The sequence below is a fragment of the Grus americana genome, chromosome 1 (assembly GCF_028858705.1).
Source record: "Grus americana isolate bGruAme1 chromosome 1, bGruAme1.mat, whole genome shotgun sequence".
NCBI classification, from domain to species: Eukaryota; Metazoa; Chordata; class Aves; order Gruiformes; family Gruidae; genus Grus; species Grus americana.
The window spans coordinates 64,759,451-64,784,508 of record NC_072852.1 but is presented as its reverse complement, the minus strand read 5'-3'; the positions used below and the strand labels follow the sequence as shown (position 1 = coordinate 64,784,508).

The 25,058-nt window shown below is 38.1% G+C and overlaps 1 protein-coding gene across 2 annotated transcripts in view; it reads left to right on the top strand.

Annotated features, from left to right (window-relative positions):
• Positions 1-25,058, top strand: part of BRAF (B-Raf proto-oncogene, serine/threonine kinase) — an 89,559-nt gene that overhangs the window by 50,454 nt on the left and 14,047 nt on the right. The window contains exons 8-19 of one of the 2 annotated variants that reach the window (XM_054801309.1): positions 7,519-7,678; positions 9,301-9,337; positions 10,752-10,871; positions 13,541-13,677; positions 14,361-14,478; positions 15,195-15,279; positions 17,576-17,752; positions 19,249-19,295; positions 19,844-19,962; positions 20,741-20,872; positions 23,560-23,694; positions 24,571-24,724. In XM_054801309.1, the coding sequence (XP_054657284.1) occupies positions 7,519-7,678; positions 9,301-9,337; positions 10,752-10,871; positions 13,541-13,677; positions 14,361-14,478; positions 15,195-15,279; positions 17,576-17,752; positions 19,249-19,295; positions 19,844-19,962; positions 20,741-20,872; positions 23,560-23,694; positions 24,571-24,724 (1,421 nt within the window). The remainder of the gene's footprint in view (positions 1-7,518; positions 7,679-9,300; positions 9,338-10,751; positions 10,872-13,540; positions 13,678-14,360; positions 14,479-15,194; positions 15,280-17,575; positions 17,753-19,248; positions 19,296-19,843; positions 19,963-20,740; positions 20,873-23,559; positions 23,695-24,570; positions 24,725-25,058) is intronic. The other variant, XM_054801232.1, reaches the window with a different exon arrangement.

The window sequence follows — 25,058 nt, the reverse complement described above, 5'->3', positions numbered from 1 at the left end:
ACCTATGGACTCTAACTAGAAGAGAAGTTCCCTGGAGAGCCAAGACTATTTTATGAAAGATCAAATATGATGCCTCCCAGGAAAACAGATTGGCAGTCCTGCAGAGGGAACCTCATTTGGTAAGTACAAAGAAAGATGATGTTCTTATTTGTACTGTTTTATGCCATTTCAAGTAAATTTGGAAGTGCCTCTTCCAGGTAGTGGATGTTGCCTTTATATCCTGTGGATGTTAGTAAGCAGGTTGTGGACAAGGCTGCTGCTGTGGTTCTCTAAGCTAAGCAGGCTCTGCCTTTGTCATGGTACAGCTGAAATTATAACCAGGCTAGGTTATAATTAATCTGTGAAGAAAGCTTGTTCATACCAATTGTGTGAGACGCCTGCAGATGCCAAAGGCACTATATAGCCCCAATCCTTGTACTGGTATATGCTAAATTTTCCTACTTTTTAATTCCCTGTGCCTCGCATTTGTGCTTTCTTACCGGTTTATGAGGATACAACAGGATGGGTTATCTTAATTGATACATGCACTACTTCAGGCAGTCTTAGTTCTGTGAAGTGAAAACTGAAAGGAAAAACTGAGACCAAAGCCAGTTAATGCCTTTAGGTTTTTAACTTCACATACATAAAAATGTTAACATTTAAATATACTTGTCAGTTGAGGTTGAGGAGCTTTTCCTAAGTGTTGCATCTGTAAATGTTTGTGGTTGCAGGAGCTATAAAAGGTATCTAGCTTTCTACTTTTTGGGTTTTTGCCTTACTGTACGCTTCATTGTTAAAGGAAAAAAAAAGGCATACATCCTGCCTTCTACATTCTGTTTATTTTGAAAATGGTTTATGATTATAAGCTGTTCATAGGTAGTATGCATGTTACAAAGTCATGCAATTTTCCCCAAGCATCTGTTTGTAGTATTTCCTTTCCAGAAGCAGCTCAAATGCTATTGTATGAGCGTGTAGCACTGTCCATACCTTTCTCCAGTTATCCTTTTGCCTTTCTTTAAAAAGCACAGAAGTATTATTAAAGACATAATTGTGGAAATAGTAATTTCTCTTGAATTTTTTGAGAGGAAAAAAAAAAAGCTGCCCTCTTCTATAGAAACATATATTTGCCCGTGGATTTGTTAAAGGGAACTGCTACAATATGGAACACCAGTTCAACTGGAATTAAAAAAGTCTGACATTTGAGATTATCTTGTTTGAGAAGAGAGTAAGGGATTGAAATTTGAGAGCTGGGCAATGGGATTGAAAATATGAGGAGCTAGAGCTTTATTAACACTTATGAGTTTAATAATTGTTCCTTTGATTTCTCTGTTCTCCTAGCATCTTGCATGGCACAGCCCATAGAGGAAGGGATGTTACTAATCGTTTGGTAAACCTGAGGAAAGAGAAGGCAAACATCCTTCATCTTTAGCCTTGTGAAGGGATTCCAGCAGCAGGCAAAGTGCCCAAAGAAATGAAGAGTTTGTGTTGCAAGACCAGCTCAAGAGCAAAGGCGTGTGTGACATGCTGAGAAACTGTCAAGTGATCAAATGGAGAACGTGGAAAGAGAAAGGGACGTAAAGGAAAAGACCATTGGACATGATGCAAAAGCTGCTAAACATGCTGCAGAACTTTGTTTCACTTTGCTCATGTGTAACATCTGAAAGCAATGCAGTCTTGTAGGCTTTCATTCTTCCAACTGTAAGCCAAAGGCAGTCCCTCCAGACGTTCCACCCCAGGATGAGGGAGCACGTATGGTCTCATTTGCACATTTTTGAACCCCTTATAAAAACGTGTCCAGCCTCCACGTTAGGTCTTTTGTCCCATTTTAGTTCTGTCAGTTTGCACTATCCTGTTGTGCCAAAGCAGTCATTTTAGTCAGAATCTACACTTAACGGGAAAGGACTATTAAAGTGTAGGTCTCCCCAATAATAGCCATTTGTAATAAAATTGAAGTATGCAAACTGCATATAATATATTGTATTCATTTAATTCATTGCACTATCATAAAGTTTCTTCTGCATCTTTACTCATAAAATATGAGCACAGAATTTCTGTGAACCCAATTCCCTGGATCTTACAGATGTATGAAAAGGGGAGAGATTAGCTATTCAAAATATTCCGAAGTTGTCTTTTTCAACTTCCATCTATTCTCTCAGATATTGTGATGTTTGGCAAAACTCAGCAAACTCATGAGGCAGGTGTTATGGCAGGGTGAGTAACCTGCGGAGTGAGTGGTAAGGGGGTGCATCGTCAGACTTGGAATAGCACAGGCAGGTTGCACTTGATAGAAACTGAAAGCATCTGCGTTGCTCGAGGCAGAACACTGCTAGTAAGCAGGTTGGCAGCATCTTGGCTCTTTGAAAAACAACATTTCCCAACATGCTTCATCATCTAAATTTGAGGGAGGAAGGGGGACTGTCTGGTGTACCATCCTTGGAAGCTTGCCAGTCCCTGCCTTAGAGCGAGCTCCAGCCTATGATTAAACTCCTCTGCTTTCCTTTCTGTCTTCCAAATATTCACTGATCACTCTGCCTCAGCTGAAGATATTTAAATGTCTAGAAAAGCTTCTGAAAAGCCAAGGAAACAAAGACGCAGTCTTACAACATTGTACTTAGTACTACAACACTATTTAGATCCCCATGTGTTTAAGTGAGCAAAAGCTTTGTGGTTTATTGCATAAAACAGTGATGAACTTTTCCCCTAAAATTCTGGCACCAGACCTTTTCCAGAGCACTCCATGCAAATGTTAACAAACTTCCTACAGTATCCAACTTCATATGTGTTTTTGCTGAGCCAAAAAGGCCTGGTATCAGAATCTTTAGAAAAACCATCTTTAGCTTGTACAACAGGTGGAGGAAGCCTCTTGCTCTCCAAAACTTTATTTGCAAAACTGTGGTAGTGAACTGAAACCTGGATTCTCTTGATAGGCCCTCATATATGAAGCTATCAGGAACTGATGTGGGCCTAACGGCCAGTATAAATGCACACCGCTGTGATAATCCTGGCAGTGGTTTTCCACCTACAAGCCAACATGGATGAAAACAAGTTGTTATGGTATAGAAAAATGCACTAATCCATATGAAGTTATGACTGTTACAGATCTGTCCCATGCTGCTTTTAGACTGACTTCACAGGATGCTGTTAAGAGTGATCTTCTCTAGCTTGTACTTACAAACTTGTACTGCTATCCTCTTCTCCAAATCAACATTTGATTTGGGGTTACTGACTATTTCCAGGCTGCAGAGATGGGGAAAGAGCAAAAATTACTTTGTTTTCTGGCAATATCTATGGAGTACCACCATAATTAAATTAGAACATGTTTAGCTTCCAAAATTTACAGTTTATACCACTGTATCCCAGATCTTTAGTAGTCCTGAGAAACTGCTTGTATATGGAAGTGCACTGTGTTCTTCATTAACAGCAGTAACAAAAAGCAAAGCCAATCATACTCTGGTGTAAGCAAAACAAAAAAAGCCTCAGTATGTATTGTAGCTTGCAGTAGGTTTGACTTGGGTATGAGTATGCAATCTACCAGGTGAATAGTGTGTACTACACTGAGCCCTGTGGCTAAACTGAGATGTACTTGTTCAGGGTGGGAGGGGGAGGAGAAAAATCTCAGTCCAGCAGAGATGCTGTCATTTTAAGAGAAGTGACGCATACCCTATAACTGAAGGTAGATGAATGTGAATTTTCAGTTTTAACTATTTGCCTACCTACAGCAAAATAAAAAATCCCAGCAAAAATCTTGAAGCCCAAACAAACCTCTTTTAAGAAAAATCTTTCCTGAGTAGACCAGCTCTTAAATATATGAAACCTCACATTGGTGAGGTAAAGGAAATTGAGGAAAAGCTATATTGAAATTTTCTTTCATATTTGTAAAGTGAACTAGCTTGCATCATTGCAAGTTCTAAGATCCAGTGGAGGTACTGTATATGATTTTATAAAATTATTTGTTTCTATGTAACACAGCATGTGTGGGCACTTTTCTGAGTTACCTTCCTCCTTCCTGTGGGCCAAATTTTGTAGAATAGTAAATCTGTGGACATGTTGGCACTTGTCGTGATTGACAAAGGGTAAAAAAAAAAAAAATCTATATTTGTCTGCAATTACTCTTCTCTCCTGACAAAACCTCTTTCTGTTTTGCCGTGATAAAAAGGGAGGGAACAATGTGTTTATCCCAAATACATGGTCCAAGGAAAAAGCGTGTTCTGTCCTACTGCCAGGAGATTTGACAACTCTATCAGCTTGTTGCCTGGGAAGCTGAGAAATGTTTGTTAAAGGACTGCCCACCTCTAAGAGGCTGGAAGAAAGTGTGCAAGATGAGGCAGTACAACATCTCTAATATGTCAGAATATTGACCTTATTTGTAGAAGGTCTCCTCTAGTGAGCAGCTTGGCCGTTAACTGCTCACAAAGGCCACAGGAGCAACAGAAACTCAGATCCTGGTGTTTAAAATGCTGCTCCTTTAAGGCCCAGCCTGCTACACGTGTATGCCACAGTAAACAGTTCTTTGCAGCAGTTGTGTTCTGGTCCTCTTGATTATTTTTTTATTATTATTTTATTTTTCTGGCAATATGCTGGCACTACATTTGCATAGCCTGCAGAACTAATTTTGTAACTTGCCTGGAATAGACAATGTCAGCCTTTTCCAAATGATAATGGCCCGTCCTTTTTGCTCCGGTGTCCCTTCTGTCTTCCTGGAGTAATTAAAATTTAGGAATACTGTAAGACGGGTTTTTGGTAGCTAAGAGGGTTGCTGCATTTTTTGTGGTGACCGGTTTTCTGTAGATCGAGGTCTTGATGCAGATCAAGATACAGTTTTTGCTGCACACAGGCAGAGCCTGGTGGTAATCTCTTCTCAGCTTGTGATCTCAGTAGGCCATCTTGGCTAGCAAACCGCTTGTGTATTTCTCCTCACTAGTTACCTTTTTCAAGTAAAATTCCTATTTAGCAAAAATAACCTACCTTTTTCTAAGTGTCTGGAGGACACCCTTTAATGAAATCCTGATTGTATAGATGGAGCATGTGGCTAACTGCTTATGAGATTCCCATCTCTGGATTCTTTGGTGTCTAAAGCCCAGAGATCCTCCCAATAATGGTTTAGAGTCTCCAAAAAAAGAGTTCTTTATCAGCCTGTAATTGTTTTCTAAAGATCTGAACCTCCCCCAGTTAGAATTTAATGAGTAGAGAAAGCTATTCAAATTGTTTTCGAACGTGATACGACATAGCATGCTATCAGTGCTGGCAACGTGATGGGCGTGATGACCTGTGACCAGAAGTACAGAAGCATTTGCAGATTCCCTTAGCAGATGACCATTTATGACTCAAACGAGGATGTGATTGAAACAGCATTTCTGCAATTTGGTTTTCTTTCCCTTGGCTTACTCACCATCACAGAAAATCTGATTGCTTCTGTTCTCATCACGTGGCAGAGCTCGCAGCGCTGCCTCACAGTCACTCCTAGTGCAATGAGCTGATGTTTGTTGTTACACATTTCCCTTAATTTCCTTATTACCGAGAACTCTTAGGAAGTTTGAGCAGGAGTTAACTATCCCAGCAATGACAATGTTGGCCTGGCTGAGACACTTTTTAGACTTTTCTTCTGAAATCTTTGTGTGGCGTCTGACACGCTTGCCTTAACGTGAAAATACAGTGTCTTAGAATGTCAACCAAGTCGTGTGCTTGTTTCTGTGCAGTGTCCCATCTCCTGATGTGGGTTCTTGTTGCCTGATTTCCTTACAAAAATGTTCAGGAGTTCAAAACTTCCTCATCTACAGTAGAAAAGGTTTTACCTAAAGGTATTTGTTAGCAATGAATGAAAGCTCTAGCTTTTATGTATGTACATCAACTGCATTTCAAAAATGTTTCTGAAATTCTGAGCATCTTCTGAAATGCTGGGCAGTTCAAGGCCCTTTCTCGGGAATTTGTCTATTGGCAGTTTCAGTTCATTGCTTCCCAGAATCTTCGCAATATTTATATTCTGTCATGTGACAGTAGGTAACTATTTTTTAAAAAAATGTTAAGCAGGGTTAAACCCTCTACCTATTCTTCCCTTGCCCCACTTCCCAAACATAATCTAAGTGTTTTATTACAAGACTTATTAGACTGATACTGAATTAATTCGCAAGCACTCTGTTTTGCCATTCTCAATTGTGAGATTGTTGGCCAGGAAGGAAAAGGTGACAGGTATTTAAGATACAGATAGCACTGAGTTCTGGGATCAGTGCCGAACCATATAAACCCTTCGATGAAAGGTAGGGTAATAGTCTTTAAAGCAGACCCATTTCTGAAAAAATGTCAAGAGATCCTGTTGAAAATGTTAGAGGCCGAGGAGTGTTCGCTTAGAGGAGGCAGACCCAGGACCTATTGCTCCTATTGCTGCTATATGCTGCTGTGTGGTTTATTTCTGAAGCTTCTCCTCATGGGCATTGCCTTTGTGGGCATGGTAACGAACCCATGAGTAATTGAATGGCTGGAGGACTCTACTCGTCTCTTAGGAGTTGTTTTTTCTGTAAGTTCAAAAAACCTTGTTGTCAGATGTGATGTATATTTTAACATAAAGTTGTCTTTGACAAAGGTGGCTGTTTCTCGTTGACCTTTTGCCTTATATCCATTAAATTGAATCATTACACTTAACAGTGACTGACCTTGAGTAAGAGATAAATGCCAATTTATTGTACTTCACTTATCCATTTATTTTGTTAAAAAAGTGACATTCTGCCTTCTTACAAATGAAAAAGCAAGTGTTTAGATGTTTTGCCTTTTAAATATATGATTCATGATACCACAAATTAAAGACTTTATGTACATTTATGACTGGCAGCATTTGTATTTTTTCAGAAAATGTGTCTGTATAGTCTGAACGCTTACCTTTCAAGTCAAATCTATTGCATTGCCTAACTGTCTCACTGTAAATAACACTTGAAACGTTCCACTATTCAAAGTTATTTCTTAAAGGTTGAGGTTAAGAGGTGACATGTTTATTTTTAGTATCAATAATTTGTATAGCATTGGCAATAACATTAATTATGTTGGGTGACCAGTATGTAATTTTCAGTCTTTCTTTATTGAGCGATAATCTCATCCATACGATTTGTTTTGTGACATCTTCTGGCTGTTGTTGTGTGATATTAAGCATTTTTAGTTCTCAACGGGCTGCCATTAAAAAGAGTGTATTGCATTAACTCTGAAGTGAGGAAGCTGCAGAGTATCTTGCTATCTGCAATGCATGTTGGGCTACATGAATTTTTCAGATCAGGATTTATTAATAGTAGTTTGGTATGGTAGGTTAGGCTTTTTTGTTGTAACTCAGAACACCTCACAGCTGTGTAATTAGGTAGTTTGTGCAGCAGAGGGTTGTTGCAATTGATCATAGGGGAGTAGGGATCATTCATTAAAAATTGTTTTTATGCAGGCCTTTAGATCAGTTTTTTTAATGTATGTATTATTATAGTTGAAAAGGACTTACCACACCCACTATGCAGTATTTGAAGCCATTTGTAGACCTAAATCCTCTTTTTCCTTGACTTTGTTTCTCAGACCACCAATTCTCCCTAGTCCTTCTCCTTCAAAATCCATTCCAATCCCACAGCCCCTCCGACCAGCAGATGAAGACCATCGGAATCAGTTTGGGCAACGCGACCGATCCTCTTCAGCTCCCAATGTTCACATCAATACAATCGAGCCAGTCAATATTGATGTAAGTATTAATAAAGTTGGGATCGGGAATAGTAGATTTGATATTTCCCTTATGAATATCAGTGCATTAAATTTATCACGTGTACACATGAGTGCTGTGTTTCTAAGCAAATCCTTGGTGGTCTGTCAGGATCTTCATAGATCCCATGTTAAGACACTTCTGCTGTTGAGAGCTGTAAGAACGCAAATAACCCATCCTCCAAAAGTAGAAGCTGCCTTTTGACAGTCCTGTCCTTTCATTTGCAAAGAAACATTCTACCACAAACCACTGCTTTTTTTTTTTCTGTCGTTAGTCCCAAGGCTCGTGCTGCTAGCTCTACCACAGCATTAAGAATATGTGAGCCAGTAACTACTCCTGCAAACAATTATATGTTAAGCATTTTTTTATATGCAAGATAAGGATTTTTAATATTTGTAATTCAAGTGATATTTCTGGCGTTGAAGAAAATTAAATTATTGCAGTAAGCTGAGTTCAGATTTACTGAATGTTCCTTAGGATTTCAGAAGCCCAGTATATATTGTTCTGAGCATTCTTTTGGAGTGTTCAGAAACTGGTACACGTAACTTGTGTTCCACAGTTTTTAGATTTCTGGATGCTGAATCATAAATAATAATAATGGTTGATAATAGATATAAGGCCAACTAGGACCTTTTGAAAATGTTGGTCACAACAACCTCTTTCTAATTTTGCTGACATATACAGCTTGTATTTTACCCTTAAGTCTACTTGCTAGAAATGAATCATTTGTCAGGCGAGCAGTCTCAAAGTCTGCCTGGACGCTGAGGCACAAAATCGGTTTTGCACGTGAGCTGAGTGAAAGGTGAAATGTTAGTTTAGTATTAAGAATGTGGTCGCATAGACATTTGCATATGATACATAGCAGTGGTGCAGCAGAGAGGCAGGACCAGTGCTTTCGACAGCAGTGCAGGGGTATAAAGAAATAAAATATTTGTGTAACAGGAAAAAAAAAAAGCTTGATGATGAAAATGGAAATAGAGGGAAACTGCTAGAATTTTTAAAATTTTTTTCTGTTTAGAAAATCCTTAGTATAGTTTGCTTTTAGTCTGAATATGTTGTAAAAGCTACTCTCAGTTCACAGTGGATTGCAAGTGAAGGAAACCTTTTGCAGTTAGTCATTTCTGAGAAGAACAGAGTGCGCCTGGCTATGCAAATGAGGTGCTTTGTTACAAGAAAAAACTAAGCAGAACTCATTTTACTGATGTACCTCAGTACAGGAAATTGGTGTCCCAGCTTCTGATATGACAGTTCAAATAATTTGTGCCACAAACACTGTAACTGGAATGTCTGGTTGGATATTTTTTCATGCATTTTGGCCAACTGCATGTTTAAATCAGTATTTTCACGTCAGCATCTATTTCGAGTGGTGTACATTTCACTTTACTACTGAGAGATGCTGTTTTAAAGCAAATAATTTTGAAAAGTTTAGTAGTTGTTATAAATAGTTCTTTGGAGTTGCTGCTATTAGAAAGCCAGGGTAGGAAACAACTTTCATTTCATGGACAACATATGAGGTTATGGATTCTTAATTTGATCAATCTGAATTGATTCTGGAATGTAAATGACAATACCTAAATTAAACACTTTTTAAAATTTATTTATAGGACTTGATTAGAAACCAGAGTTTACGAGGAGAGGGAGGTAAGTAGTGTTTAAACTAGTTACTGTCCTGTATTTAATTACACAACCGCTCTGTCCCTTCCCTTTGTTATACTTCCTTCTACAAAACACAGGCACAAAGGAAAATATGACTAGAACAAAAAATGAATTTGCATTTGCTTGTCCATGAACTTAATATTTGTCTGACAAAGATTTGAGTCATTTGCCAGTCATTCTGGGAGTGGGGGAGACGGAAGGAGAAAAAGTTTTGAAGTGTTATCTAGCTTTTTATTTTTAAAATTGTCTTGCACTGTCACTTTTTTTGCTCTCACACACACAGACACACACACTCTCATTCACTCACGTGGCTGCACGCAGATATGCTACAACTTCCCGACTCTCTCTAAGATTGTCATGCCTGTTGTTACCTTTTCACTCATGGAAACAATGGGGATTTTCTTTGAAAACCATCAATATGGTAGATGGACCTTCCATATGAACTGCTGCATCCTAAAGCAGCATGAAACACTCCGGTTCTTCTCCCCCTCTACCCCTGCTGAAGATGCTGCTTTGCTGTACTGCATGCCTGTGCTACTCTTGGAACCAGGTTGTTAGGACCTTACGCTAAAGCCAGGTCTTTTTATGTTTCCTTCAGTAACACACAGCCCTAATTCACAGTTACGTCAGAACTAGTGTCAGAAGATACATTTTTTTTCTTCACATGTTATGCACGGGCCTGTTAAGTAACTTCTTGCACTGGCCGTCAAGGTCCTGAGAGGGCTTCTTATGTGCTGTATTTATTCCTATGAATATAAAAATAATACAGAAGTAATGAAATAGTTAAGTAGAGTAGGCATATGACGATTTTTCCAACTCCAAATCATTAACACAGTCATCTCCTACTAATTATAATTTGCTTCAGCCATAAGTAAAGTCTGAATTACCTTAGTGCACTCTATCCTGATCTCTAAGGTTTTGTGCTGTGGGCTCTCACTGACTATGTTTCTCCCATCCAAATCTGGTAGGTGGTAGGATGGTACCTACATACTGCATTGTGTTTGGAGCTGTTTTTTCTTATGCCAGCAATAGAACACTTTTTGAAAAGAAATTTTGTTTAATCCTGCAAGCCTACTAATTTAAAGTTGCCAGTATTTTTGTATGTGTTGATAGGTGTGGCTCTCCACAGTTCTGCCCATTTTGTCCAGCATTTAAATGTTGTGCTATCATGTTGGTTTTAACTTTTAATCATAAACTGTCTGCTTGGCATCTGAAAACAATTGGCTATTCCCAGTCCTGAAACAGTGTTACTAGTAATTGACTTTTTTTTTTCCTTCAAAGTACAGAAGCAATCTATGAATAGGAGTCAAAGCATCCTAGTTATTTCCCATGACTTCTTTCATTTCTTCTATGTGTCTGTCTTTCTGTCTCTGCCTGCCCGTCTCTTTCTCTCTAACAGCCCCTTTGAACCAGCTGATGCGCTGTCTTCGGAAATACCAATCCCGGACTCCCAGTCCCCTCCTTCATTCTGTCCCCAGTGAAATAGTGTTTGATTTTGAGCCTGGCCCAGTGTTCAGAGGTAGTTGGGCTCTTCTTTCTTGTTTTCACCCAAACAAAATAAGTAAAACCACAGATGCTGTTTGTGCCTCACCCTCACACCGTGTGTATGTAAGTGTGTGAGTTTATCAAAACACCTCTGGTTTTTGCTTGGCCTGGCTGGAATGCTTTGAATGTGCTTTTCACACATACTCACTTTCACCTTTACACGCTTGAAAATGACTATAAAGTCTGACTTAAATCTTCAAAAGCAAGGAATTTCATAGTTGAGGTTTTTTATGCGGACCTTAACACAATTTTTCGAAACAAAGGTCCTTGGATTGCATTGCAGTGATTTTAAAGACAAAGTGATGTCCTTAACTTAGAATTTCCTTGACTGTTCAGTTTAAGTCAGTTCAGTGCTTTAACGGTTTTGTATATTTAATATTCTTTATTTTGAAAAGTAATCTAGGAAATCAAATGTGAATTACAAACATTTCCATTGATATCTTATTAGGTCTCAAGCTTTTCAAGTAATGTGACATGTCAACTTTCAACAAATACTTCATTTTGAGAATGTGCTATTGATACCACAGTGGGGCCCTAGATGGTTTTAGACCATGTAGTTAGTATATTTCCAGGGAGTATTTGTTTGTGTCCTGTACCATGTAAAATAAGACTCTTCCATTTTCACATCATTGACTCTGGGGGTAATTCAGGCCTAAAGCTGTCAATGGATCTGTTGTATTGCACAAAATCCAAAAAAAACTCTGTGGGATTTCGTATGCTGGAGAAACTAACTATTTAGTAATAGCATGAAATGTAAATATTTGTGTCTATATGTATACATGTAGAAACGGGTAGTTCAGTGCATGTAGTGTGGTTTTCAAATGCTACCATCTTGGCTGTTTCAAAGACTTTTGTTTCAGAATATATCAAGAGCAGTTCACCTTATGAACTTGCAAAGTTCTTCCAGAAGTCTTTGTAAGAAGACAGGTGTTCCCAACAAGCAGACTGGCTACAGAATGGAATACGTTATGTACAGCTTCAGAGTCCAAGCTAATGACTTAAGTCCAACATTATCTGAAGTATTCTACTCTAATAACTTGGAAAACAGGCCATCTGGTATTATTATGAACAGATTAACTGTGTTCTACCATGTGCTATAAGCGTTTTTGATGAAGGGTGAATAGTGTGCTAGTGTTTCTATATAGCGGTTTTAAAATTTAAGTAGGAGACTTTAGTTACCTCTAAAGAAAACACATTCTGTAGAGCTTTGCTATTACAGAGAAAGTCTGTAACCCAGTAAACTTTTGGAAAATTGCTCATGTTCTACGAACATCATACATTTAATTCCATATATGTGTGATTTCAGACAAATAGTATAATAAATATATGACAGTTTAGTGACTGTAACAATATAAACAAAAGTCCATCCTTAGGTCACTGGCGTCCAGCTGTTTGTAAATGTAGTTAGAATGCCCAATATGCATCATTATTGTTGCTTTAGCGTGAGGGACAAAGTTTATGGATACTGCATCCTATTTTTGATGTGTTGGTATGTCATTATTTTGTGCTTCCACTTCTAAATGTATGGATTTTAGGTCAGTGAGGACAAGCAGTGATGGATATATATACTCTGATAAATTAGCATGCAGTGAGTGATTGAACTCAAACAACAGTTTAAAAAGTTGCAAAGTCAGTTTTTGAACTCAAGCTGGCATTAGGAGACACTTTTTTGGTAAGAAGGGGGCTTCTGAAGGACTACGAGGAGTAGTGTTGTCTTCTACCACTCCTCAAAACACTGCTGTGAGAGGAAGCATTGGAATGTTGGAGGTCTTGTACAATGACATACATTGTTCAGCGGAGCAGCATGAATTTAATTAACAGTTGACCCTATTTTATGTCCTTTGCATTGGGAGGGTCGTCATAACCTTGTTATGAATAATTATGGTGTATTTTAAAAAGCAGTGTCTAGTTGAAGTGCTCTATTTGTAAAGAGCCATTGGGGCTCTGAAACACAGCTCTGTTAGCCATGTTTTCCTGCATGGATTTATTTAGATAACATATAGGCTACAGATGTACTGTTCTTTTTGTAGCTAATAGAATATGCTTCAAACAGCTAAAGTACTTGTTCTTTTTTAATCCTTTCTACAGTCTAATATGTACTTTTAAATAAGAGCTTTCTGCTAAAAGATAACTTTAAAACAGCCAAATGGTTTTCAGGTGGCACTTGGAGACTCAACTAGAAAACATTTCAATTTTTTGCATTTAGTCTATTTTGATTCCAAAGTACAGTATTTCAGCTGTTTATTTGGTCCCTAAAAGGTTAGCTACAAGAGATCTGAGAGGTAGCTGCTGCTAACTAAAATGGTACTACTTTTTTTCTCAAAGAAATTGGTGGAATTAAAAAATACATTATTAATTTTTTTTTCTATTTAAAGAGACATTGTCCTTCTGATAATTTATGATCAAGAGACTGGAGACTATCTGGTATACAGGGATTTTTGCTATAGACTTGTCTCTTCCTGAAATGTAAGACTTGAGCACTGATCTAATATTAGGACAATATTCCTAGTATATGTTTGTTCCCTCTTAACATTTACATTGATGTTTGGAGATACTGCATCGTAAACACAATTCTTGCACCTAATATCAATACATTCTTGTAAGCTGGCTTCTTATAGATAAAATCCTGTTTCTGAAATTTAGGCTCAACTGCAGGTTTGTCTGCAACACCTCCTGCCTCTTTGCCTGGGTCACTCACCAATGTGAAAGCGTTACAGAAATCACCAGGACCCCAACGGGAAAGGAAATCATCCTCATCCTCAGAAGACAGAAATAGAATGGTAAGGGAAAGATGAGTTATTTTCATTCATAGTATGGTATATTCATAGCACAGAAATACTGCAAAACCATGTTCCTCTTGCTTTTCTTTCATCAGCACCTTCCGAATTATTGTCAAGATAAGTATAGTAATGATCAAGGACCAATAAATAATGGAATATTGAAATTGTGGGACTGACATATAAATCATGTAAATAATTGACTATACTCACCTTTACTTCATTGCACCCAAATGTCTTGGTGTGCTTCATATTCTAATGCCAGCTTCCCTTCAAGTAACAGCTTAACTTTTCCAACCATGATTCATGAAATTTGAGAATCACTAGAGAACTTTCAAATGTAACAATACATAAAAATGTCTGCATTTTTTTAATTCACAATTTAGCATTATGATTAAGAATTGAAAAACAAATGAGACTTTCTTTTTGATAAGAGTTTCTTAATATTTACTGGTTTTAACACTGCCAGAAACCTGTGGCAAACAGGAAATAATTGAGTATACTTGTGTGCTGAGGCTTTGTATATGGCTGGCTTGAAAAGTCAAATGCGATACCTGAAAAAGAAAGTTCTTTTAGGACTTTAATGATATGAAATGCTGATACCGAATTTTTAACAAAGGAGCTGTTTTCACAGAAATTAATGCACTCGCTTTCCTCCTTTTTATTGTTTATGCATATATATAAAGAAAACTCTTGGTCGACGGGATTCAAGTGATGATTGGGAGATACCAGATGGACAGATCACAGTCGGACAAAGGATAGGATCTGGATCATTTGGAACAGTCTACAAAGGAAAGTGGCATGGTATGTGGCCATCATGGCAAACAGTTATTCTTAACTAAGTAACATTGCCTGCTGGGGGCCACCCAGCTGGAAAGCAGCTTCGCAAAAAAAGTGCCTGGGTGTCCTGGTGGACACCAAGTTGAACATAAGCCAGCAGTGCGCCCATGTAGCAAAGAAAGCTGATGGTATCCTGGGCTGCATTAGGCAAAGCATTGCCAGCAGGTCGAGGGAGGTGATCCTTCCCCTCAGCGCTGGTGAGGCCACACCTGGAGTCCTGGGTCCAGTTCTAGGCTCCTCGGTACAAGAGAGACATGGACATGTCTGGGGAGAGTCCGCTGAAAAGGCCATAAAGATGATTTTTAATAAGTAGTTTGCTAAATAAGTAATGTTAGAACTTCAAACTGTTTAGAAACTCAACTCTTGCCTGTTCTTCTGAATTAAGTAATTATTAGGATAAAGATGAAACATAATTACTAGAAAGGCTGAAGTATCCATCTTGATGAATGAGGACTTCAAGTATGTATTTCGAAAGCTTTGACTTGGCTAGGATTTCTCAGAGCACAATAAGAATAATGTTTATACATTTTACAGAATATTTACTTATTTTAATATTGTAGTGGGTTATTTCAAGAAAGCTAGAAAATAGCGTATCTCAATATTTCCAATGCTCTATATAGCGTTTTGTCTTTAGAGGAATATGTATCAGTGACACTTATTTAAAAATTGCTATTTTAAAGGTGATGTAGCAGTGAAAATGTTGAATGTTACGGCACCCACACCTCAACAGTTACAGGCTTTCAAAAATGAAGTAGGAGTGCTCAGGTAAGAATATTTTTAATGGTATAAAATAATGTGTGTAGATTTATACTTCATTAATCATTGAATTTTAGATTGGCATTAGAACACATTGGTCTTATTTCTCCATGATGATACTTTAGGCAGAAAATATAACTTGCCATTTAAAAATATTTCTTTGTATCCACTGCTAGTTCTTCCTTCCTCCGTATGCATTTGTCTATACGCCTATGTTGTGGAGATATGTATGTCCAAACACTCAAGATAGGACTGGTTTTTGCTATTCTATTACTCCCAGGGCACAGTCAAGCCTGTCAACTGTAGGCCATTCTTTACTCTCATCCATGTTTTGAGATTGAAGGAGAGCATGACTAATTGTTGGGTTTGAGCTACAGCACTGCTCATATTATCCATTGTTTAATAGTTTCTGTTCAGTAGCATTCACTTCTCTTTGAGATTTTTTTAAAATGTATTTCTCAAAGTCACTTCTCTGTTTCCTTTTCTCATGTCTACTGCTTGTACTTGCTCAGAGGAAGTATTTGTCTTGGGTTCAGCTCTTAAAAGAGGATCCATCAACACAATACAATAGATTATTTGCTGAGGAAGATTGTTAGCATCCAAGTACAATCTTGAGCAGTCTTGAGCATAATTCTGTTTTAAGAATTTTTGCCTCTGGAAAACTGATGTGTTGAGCTGGGCGCCTGTGCTGGAGGAGCATCCCCAATAAACTACACAGTGAAAAGGGGATGGTCAGCCTTTTTCCCCAGGAAATGTTAGTTCTGAAAACTCTAAGCCCATAGTTGTAGAAGTAGAGGCCTTCTGGGGCATGCTACTTTGGATATCTCTGCATATTTTTGACATACCTGCTCAGGAGAACTTCATGAAATCAAAAATCTTTTATTTCATACCTAGTCCAGATTTCTGCTGGCAGTCTAGCTTTTCTCTGTTGTTGATCGTTTCAGCACTTACAGTAAATAGTCAGTTGTCCTATCCTTTGACCTGAACAAGCCAGATTTACCTGTAGTTGTGCCTTTTCCATTATGCTTCATCATTACTCTCTTAGCTTTGAGGTAGGATTTGCAAGAAACCGTTTATTTTTTGTTCATTCAGCAGTTACTCTCAGCATTGCTTGACAAACCCTTGAACCTACAAAGGCACAGTCACATAGTGTAGAACTGTTCTAGTCTGCATTGCTGAGACGACAAAGGGATTCACACTCTAGGCTCCCATGTTATTTTGTTAATGTAAGAGAAGATAGAGCTCTGCCATCTTCAGCAGCAGCATAGATTTAAGAAGCTACTACAGGTTTTAAGCTTGGTCTGTCAGGTTTCATCAACAGCAAGCTGACTGCCTTTGGTACCGAGCTGTGTTGGAAGAAGATTGCCTTTATTTTTCCTCAGACCCTGGGAAAGCTAGGAAATACGCCCCAATTCTTAGGTACTTTATCTTTGTAATGTCTCATTGGTATGTTTGGAGGTATCTAGTTCTTCATGTCCATTTGATGACAATAAGAATGTGATTGACTTTTCCTAGAGGGTGGGGAGAATCTTTCAGATTTCACAGCATATCAGTCAATTCTTTCAGGCTTTGAATGTTACTGAGATATCTACTGAGATAATCCTACATTCTTCATTGTGAAGTTTTTCTGTCTGGAGTTGCTCCATCTTTGAAATAGGTTTGATTTAATCTGACCAAATCTCTGGTGAAATCCAGTCTCTCCCAGTGCTGTTTGGAAAGAAATTCATATCCTAACCTTACTGAGGTACAGTTTTCATACCTGTTTCCATCCTTTGTTGTATGGATCCATAGAGAGTACGAAATTCTTGTCAAATAAAGCACTAAGAAAAATCAAAGCCTTGTCAAGGAAGTGTGTTGCTGGTTTCTGAATGAAAGAGTTGTCCCTTCTGGAAGCCTCTGAGACTGGAATTTTATTTTGGATGTCCTCCTCCTGAGCAGCAACATCTCATAGCTGGACTGGGGTTACACAAAAGCAGATCTGCCCGCGAACTGTTGTTGTCCCATGGGGACCTAGTGGTAACAGCATCTTCTGAGCAGTCCTGGGTTGGGTTGCTTGAAAAAGCAAGAGGAAGCGATGCTTACTCCAGAACAGATATTCCGTGTCATTATGATAAGAAGGGCTAACTGCTGGAATAACTTATTAAACTGAATCTAACAACAGGTTTATCATGTTATCTTAGTAAAAGGTGACAATGACCCAACAACTTCTGTTTGGAAAGATACACGTAGATGGTGAGAGATCTGCCTGGGTTTTCCCTGATTTCCTGATCTGCCTGATTTCCTCCTGATTTTTTTTTTCCAACAGGAAAACACGACATGTGAATATCCTGCTTTTTATGGGTTATTCAACAAAACCCCAGTTGGCTATCGTTACACAATGGTGTGAGGGGTCCAGCTTATATCACCATCTACACATCATTGAGACCAAATTTGAAATGATCAAACTAATTGATATTGCACGACAGACTGCACAAGGCATGGAGTAAGTATCTTACTACTTGTTTGCAAATGAGCATTGGGGCAATGTTTACTTATCCCCTTTGCACTCTGACTGTCATTGGCAAATAAGGCCAGCTATCTGCTCACTTTGCCAAGCCCAGGGTCCTGACTTGATCAAAGTGTTTGGTGAAGTGTTTATTATTTTGATTAGTAAAATAGACTTTGTGTTCTTTTTTTGGAACATAAGGAAATACAAATCATCAAAGAAAAATAGTCTTAGATAGTAAATAAAGATAATTACAGTGTAGTTAAACTTCCAATCTTGTGAGCAAAGATTTCTGTTCCCGGCTTTACGATCTTCACAGTGCAGATCGTCCTATGGTAGGAGGTAAAACATAGTTTAAAAAGAAACACCCTCTGAACAAGAGGACAGAATCCTGTAAGATAATGCAGAAGGCAGACAGCCCTGTTAGCAGAAGGAATCGATTTTGGTTTTTCTCCTTTCTTATAAGTATCATAGCTCTCTAAATAATAGATTTCAGCATTTGAAGAAAACATACCTATTTGGTTCTAAGGACTGTAAGTAATCCTTATTCCCATAGAGGGCAATTGAGCAGGTTAGAATTTACAAAACTAGCCTAATATTGTGTGTCAAAATCAGAACACTGATGTAAGATCAGACAAATAGCCCTCCAGCTGGAAAACTGCTATGATGATTGCAGTTAATTGTGCCATTTTTCTACTAAGTATTCTATTACATTTTCAGTCAAGAGGTGTGGAGGTGTTTGCAGCAACCAGCTTCAGCCTTCTGTTAGCCTGCTCATCTCCCCAGGCTCCCTCTGTAGGTAGTGGAGATGCTGAAGCTGTTTCATGAGTGTGATTCAAAGCAGAGACATAAATTGGGGCTTTTGCAGCAGGTTTGTGCCAATCTCGTTGACTAAACAAAGAGCCATGGGAGACTAATTGCCTAATTTAGGCTATATCAATGCTGTGGGGCAAGTACTCTTCTCTGTGTTCCCTGGAATCTGTTTATCCAGTCTGCAATTAGGGGATCTTTTTTCCAGTACCATACTAAAAAGCAGTCAGCATACTTGAGTACACACTGAGACTGGAAGCACAGTTAGCTCCTGCAATTTAGAAACACTTTACCTAAAGCTGTGACTAGCCTGCAAGGGGTCTTAACAGTCACCATTAAGGCTGGAAGGTAAAACCTTCAGCACTGAATTGCATGCCAAAAACTACTGAAGTTCTTTTATTTTTATTTTGAATATTGAGTTAGAACTGAGAAGCAGAAGCTGGTGCATATTTGTTATTTCATTCTTCAGTAGCATCAGGTTTGAGCTGGAAATCTAATCTTTATTTTTTTTTCCCCTCACGACTGTCGCAGGAACTGTCATGAGTAATTGAAATTTTACCACCTTGATAAATATGTACAATTTGAATATCTACAGAATTTGTGTTTCAGTAATATGATGAATTTTGAGTTGTTGATTAGTGAAATATCATTTAACCCACCTAATCTATGATGTTCCTTTTCAGTTATTTGCATGCCAAGTCAATCATCCACAGAGACCTCAAGAGTAATAGTATCCTTTCCCAAAGATGTGGTTGTGGAACATGACAGCATTCCTGTTGTGGTATTTTTTCTGCCAGAAATGAATGTATTGATGTGAAAAGCTGCTCATGTATGAATATTTGCCGAATCGAATTTTCATTGAGAAAGGGTAATATCAGTAGTAGTAAAGTAAGGAATACTTACTATGTCTGTTGATGTGAATGCAATAACGTAGCAAGATTTGTTGTATCACATAGATTTTTGCATCATTTGGTTTCTGCATATGATGAAAGATTATGCCAGTTCACTCATGTAGTGTTTTCAGCTTTGCTTGTACTTGGCATTTCACAAAAGCCACCAGGGCCACGGTTTGTTCAACGCTGGCCCAGTCATTACTTATGTAAGCCTGAAGTACCACAATTCACTGTGCTGGCTACTTAGAACCTGTATTTTATGAAAACCTTCCTCAGTGGTGGTTAAAACCGTTATGTCTAATGTTGCAAATTTGTAGTGATTTATTGTTCGCATAGGACAGGACCGGTACCACTTGTTTCTTTTCCCTTAACATTTCCCCCATAGATATTTTTCTTCACGAAGACCTCACAGTAAAAATAGGTGATTTTGGTCTAGCTACAGTGAAATCACGATGGAGTGGATCCCATCAGTTTGAACAGTTGTCTGGATCTATTCTATGGATGGTAAGCAAGGGGGAAGTGGTGCATTTGTTTCGACAAATTTAATTGCCTTTGGCCAAAGTTTCTATGACTATCCCTCCAGCACACTGACATATACAAACTGTCTTAAGCTGGAAAAAACAAGCAGTAATATGGAGTACTAAATGAATGCTTTTCAGTTCTTATGTAAACATATGTTTTCCAGTAGTCAGCAAAAAATCTTTAGTGTCTTCATCCCTTATTCTGAGGTTTAAACTGAAAGGAAAATGGTGGCTAAGGAGAAAGGGTGTGATTAATCCAGGGTTGACGAAAAGATGAGAAAAGCCATGGCCAACATCCTGCAAAGGAGCAGAGGAAGTGGCTCATCTGACAGTAAGATGCTTTTAAGTTTTAAGGATTCAAGCATGGCTACTCTCAAGAGGTCGTACAGCTTGCTTAAGTCTCAGTTACAACCTCCTGTGCAGCTCCGCTTTCTCCTTTCCTCCCTGAAAAAAATGGAAGACTCTGTTAGTTGGCATTGTTTTCACTGTTGTTATAATTCTGGTTTCAAAATAGCTTCTCAGCCCACACAAGGTCATTTTGCTCTGTTGTAGAGGAATAAAGGGATCACCAAGCTAAACTGAACCAATGGATTTTGAGATTCATATCAAGATCCACTCCATATTAGGACCTGGTAACATCTGAAGGCAAGAGTGGGCCTTGCACCTGTTACACTCTGGACAAGTCCATGTTTTGTTCCTGGTACATGAGGTGCAGCCTGACATGGTGAAATAAAAACTACTTCTTTCCTTTTATGGTACAGGCACCAGAAGTTATTAGGATGCAAGATAAAAACCCATATAGCTTTCAGTCGGATGTGTATGCGTTTGGGATTGTTCTTTACGAATTGATGACTGGACAGTTACCATACTTAAACATCAACAACAGGGACCAGGTAAGGCAAGGGAAGGGATTGATTTCAGTCAGCTGTGGCCTGAAACAGAGATCAGTTCAGCCGTGTGAAGTGCACGTTCTGATATTTTGTGTGTTTGGTTTGTGTTTCTGATTCTGATGTTGGGAGATTATGTTTCTACATTTTCTAGATCTGCCTCACCTCAGCCACGTAGCACCAATTTACTTACTTCTCTTGAGGGTGTGTTTTGTGGTTTGGGTTTTTTTTTGTTCTTTTGTACTTCAAAGTATAGATTTTTCAGCTTCTGAGCTGGTTGCCAGGATACTTATTAGGGAGAGAGCAGGTCACTTAATAGTAATCTAGTTTAGAATAGTTCTGCAAAGGCAAAATGATCCTCTGTATGTTCAGTTATTCCTCTTCCCCCTGCCCCTCCTCGCACGAAATAATAGTTCGGCAGCAGGACTGACAAAATGGAACAGCAATCATCTCACTGAATGTTTTATATTAATTTCAATCTTGAGAAATACATGCACCACCTAATTGAATTTCAGGATATCAGCATCTCTCAAATCTTGCTTGGAGTATGTGACTTTCCAGAGTGTGTGAATCCTGTAAGATTACTTAATTGTGAACAAAATTCCTTAAGTCTAATGATACCACATGCCTGTAATATATCTCCACAGGATAGGCACATTTGTGAAGGCATATCTGATTCATTGTTTCTTTGTCTAATCTGAAAATAGTATCTATGCATCAAGATTTTTGGTGTAAGCTATTCCATGTCTGGGCGGTGATATATTTATGTTGTATCTGTGTCCGCATCCCTTGTTTTTTCACTGTCAGTACTTGAGAATTGCAACCATAGCAACGTTCATCTGTGAATGCCATTTTATAAGGCTGCTTCCATATTTGTCAGAACACTTCATCCCAATTAATCAAATTTGGAGTGACTTCTTTTTTTATTGTGTTTTTTTTTACTTTTAAAATTTTTTTGCCTTTTGAAAGAAGGGAAATGTCCAGATTCCTGGCCAGATGGATATAGCCTTCTAAAAGCAGTATTCATGCATTGTTTTGGTTTTACCTTTTGAGATTTGAAAGATGAGCCCAGTGCTGTGGGTGCTCACAATTGAGTGCTGAAACAAATTTAAAATTGCAAGTGAAGCTAACATATAAAATGTGTCTTGAATTTTGTCACTCCCAGTCTATTGTCTGAAAAGACGTAAATATTTCTCACTCTAACGCGTCTACATCAGCTACCATGATGTAACTAAGAATCTTAGCGAGCAAAGCATCATTCTTGTTATACCTCAGAATGTTTCTGTCACCTTAACAGATTTTTCTAGGCAGACTAGGACTGTTCTTGTAGTGGTATTCTCTTTTCTCTAGTTAAAATAAAAGTTTAGTCCCGATGTTATTTGTAAAGAGAGTATTGGAAACATAAATAATAATGAATTTTGAATAATTTCAACTTAAGTAGTGTAATTATTTAGAAAAGAGTAACTTCTAGAATATGATAAGTCTCATTGCAGCAGAGGTAAAGGATGAGATAGACAAGTTTTTACTATGAAATGCTGCTCTGGCACATGGGGATTTCTAAAGAAACCATATGGGAGTTTGATACTCCTCCTTGATGCCAACACAGATGCGACTGAATCAGAAAGTTGAAAAAGGACCAGAATTGTGTTAGTATAAATAACATGTATAGCTTGCTTGAGATGTGGGATTTTTCTGTTTGTTTTTTTTTTTTCTAGTGGCAAGATATGAAATAGTTACATTTCATTAAATATAAGGTGTAATACACCTGCTGGGTCTGTCTGAGTATTCAGAAAAGCTAGTGATTATGTGCTGCAGCATGAATAGATCTTTGATTAGCTAGTTTGAAAAGGGCTTTTTAGTGTCAGCACAACTGCGGTACTCAAACCACATTGCATTTGACCTTGGCTTCACATGATGATGTTTGTTTTTTGAGGGTTTTTTTTACGTATCCAAGAGAGTATTAACCATATTTATGCTCTGCTTTCCTGCTTGCTATTAGTTTACTTTGTTTTATGCTTAAGTTTTATCCTTAGGTGAAATATAAGCCTTCCATGCTGAAGGAAAAATACAAAGCCTGTCTGTCTCCTCTTCGGCAGAGGAGAGGCAGTTTCTCTTTTTCTTTTGTGTTTTTTTTTTTTTTTGTGGGGTGGGGAAGGTGGTCAAATGTCAAGAATAAGTTTTTGTGGTGGAAAAGTATATGAAGGAATTTATTCTCAAAAGGTAAATGTTTTTAGTATCTAGGGTTCATGTGTTTTTTTTAAAATACCTTTCAATATGAAATTGCTGTTGACTTATATTATAAAACAGAATATTTATTTTTACAGAATACTTATTTTTAGACATTCTGTTCCTGCCACAGAGTTGCTTGTTTTTGTTTCTCTAACAGTTTTTGACACTGAAGAATCATTCCTTAGATGGTTATTGCTAAAAATGGTCACCATTTACTAGTGTTCAAGTTTCACAGAAATCTCTCTTAGGAGGAAGAGGAAAAAATCTAATTTCTTCTCTGTACTGAATAGGTTAGCAAGCATTACTCTATCCGGTATTGAAATTTCCAAGTTTCTTAGTGTTTCCTGGGAGCAGAAAACTTGCTGCTGGAACTAAAATGGTCTAGCAAAATGTTCATCTTTTGTTACTGTTTGTATTATGGAGTCATCTTCTTCCTCTTTCATCTTTCTTCCCCTTAACTAAAGATAATTTTTATGGTGGGCCGAGGATACCTATCTCCAGACCTCAGCAAAGTACGGAGCAACTGTCCAAAAGCTATGAAGAGACTAATGGCAGAATGCTTAAAAAAGAAAAGAGATGAGAGACCCCTTTTTCCACAGGTGAGAAAGTTCATTCTCAGTAGACTTTACAATTCAAATATCAAAAATAAAGATCAGTTATTAACTTACTGGCCAGTTCAAAATTTTTTTGATTAGTGCTATAGAATGACTTCATAAGAGTACTGGTTCAGTACCTGGTTAGTGCTGTTTAATTAGAAATGCTCATTTTCAATTCAAAAAGCAGGTATTAAAATGACTTGTGTAGTTGGAAAAGCATTTGTGTTGGAGAAAGTTTTAACTGGGAGACAGTGAAAGTAACAACTGCAATTAGACACACAAATTAGAATTTGTTGGGGATGTTCTCAGAAATCTTCATATCCCTCTCCTTGCTCTTCCCCCAAGCTTTATGATGGGAAACTCATAGTTTTGTCACAAAACTTGATTTATCGTGCCTGCTGAGCAAGGTTTGGATTCTAAAAGCTGGGGGGGGGCAGGACATGACACCTTATTTTTTCTTGTTCAAATGTAACCAAGTCGTTTTTGAAAAACAAGGAGCTCCCCCTGCTGACTTTCTAGTAAATGGTATTAAGCAAACTGCTGCCAAAGCTGTGTGTATTTGCGGTGATGGTAGGTAGAGGTACTAGTGCATAAACAAGGAGGCAAGTAAAAGGCGACTATATTCATTATACTTACAGAGGGAAATCAGTATGCCCTTTTAAAGGGGAAAATGAGACAGTTTCTTCCCAAAATGTCCTTTTCAGCTTTTTGAGGATGTAAACATCAGAGTGCAATACAGTAATCTCTTTTTAGAAGTTTCTGTTTGAATTTGTGTATAAATATTTTTCTGTAGTTAATTGATGTTCTGCCTTTTGGTTTTAAGAGATTGTTACAAGTTTGGAACAACAGATTTGATCACATATTTTCTACTCGTTTCAGATTCTTGCCTCCATTGAGCTTCTGGCCCGGTCATTGCCAAAAATTCACCGCAGTGCATCTGAGCCCTCATTAAACCGGGCTGGCTTCCAGACAGAGGATTTTAGTCTATATGCTTGTGCTTCTCCAAAAACACCCATCCAAGCAGGGGGATACGGTGGGTTTCCAGTACACTGAAAAGCAATGTGAAAGTGTGTGTCTGTGGGCTGGTGTGTTCCTGTGCGTGCAAACCGCGTGTACGTTCTCAGTTCCTACCAGCTATGTTTTTAAGGTTTACTGAGGGAATGAAGACTCATTTCCTAACAGCGGGCATTGAATGTCCTGAGCACAAAGTTTGTGTTCGTAAGGAATGCCCTAGGAACAGCTGGCACAAGAAGAATTATAAGGTCAAATAAGAGAAATGGGAAAAGTCACTTCAAAACAAGCAAAAATCCTCTTAAGGTCGTTGGGTGTCATTTTTGTTTGCCTGTGTCACTTTTGCCTAGTTTATT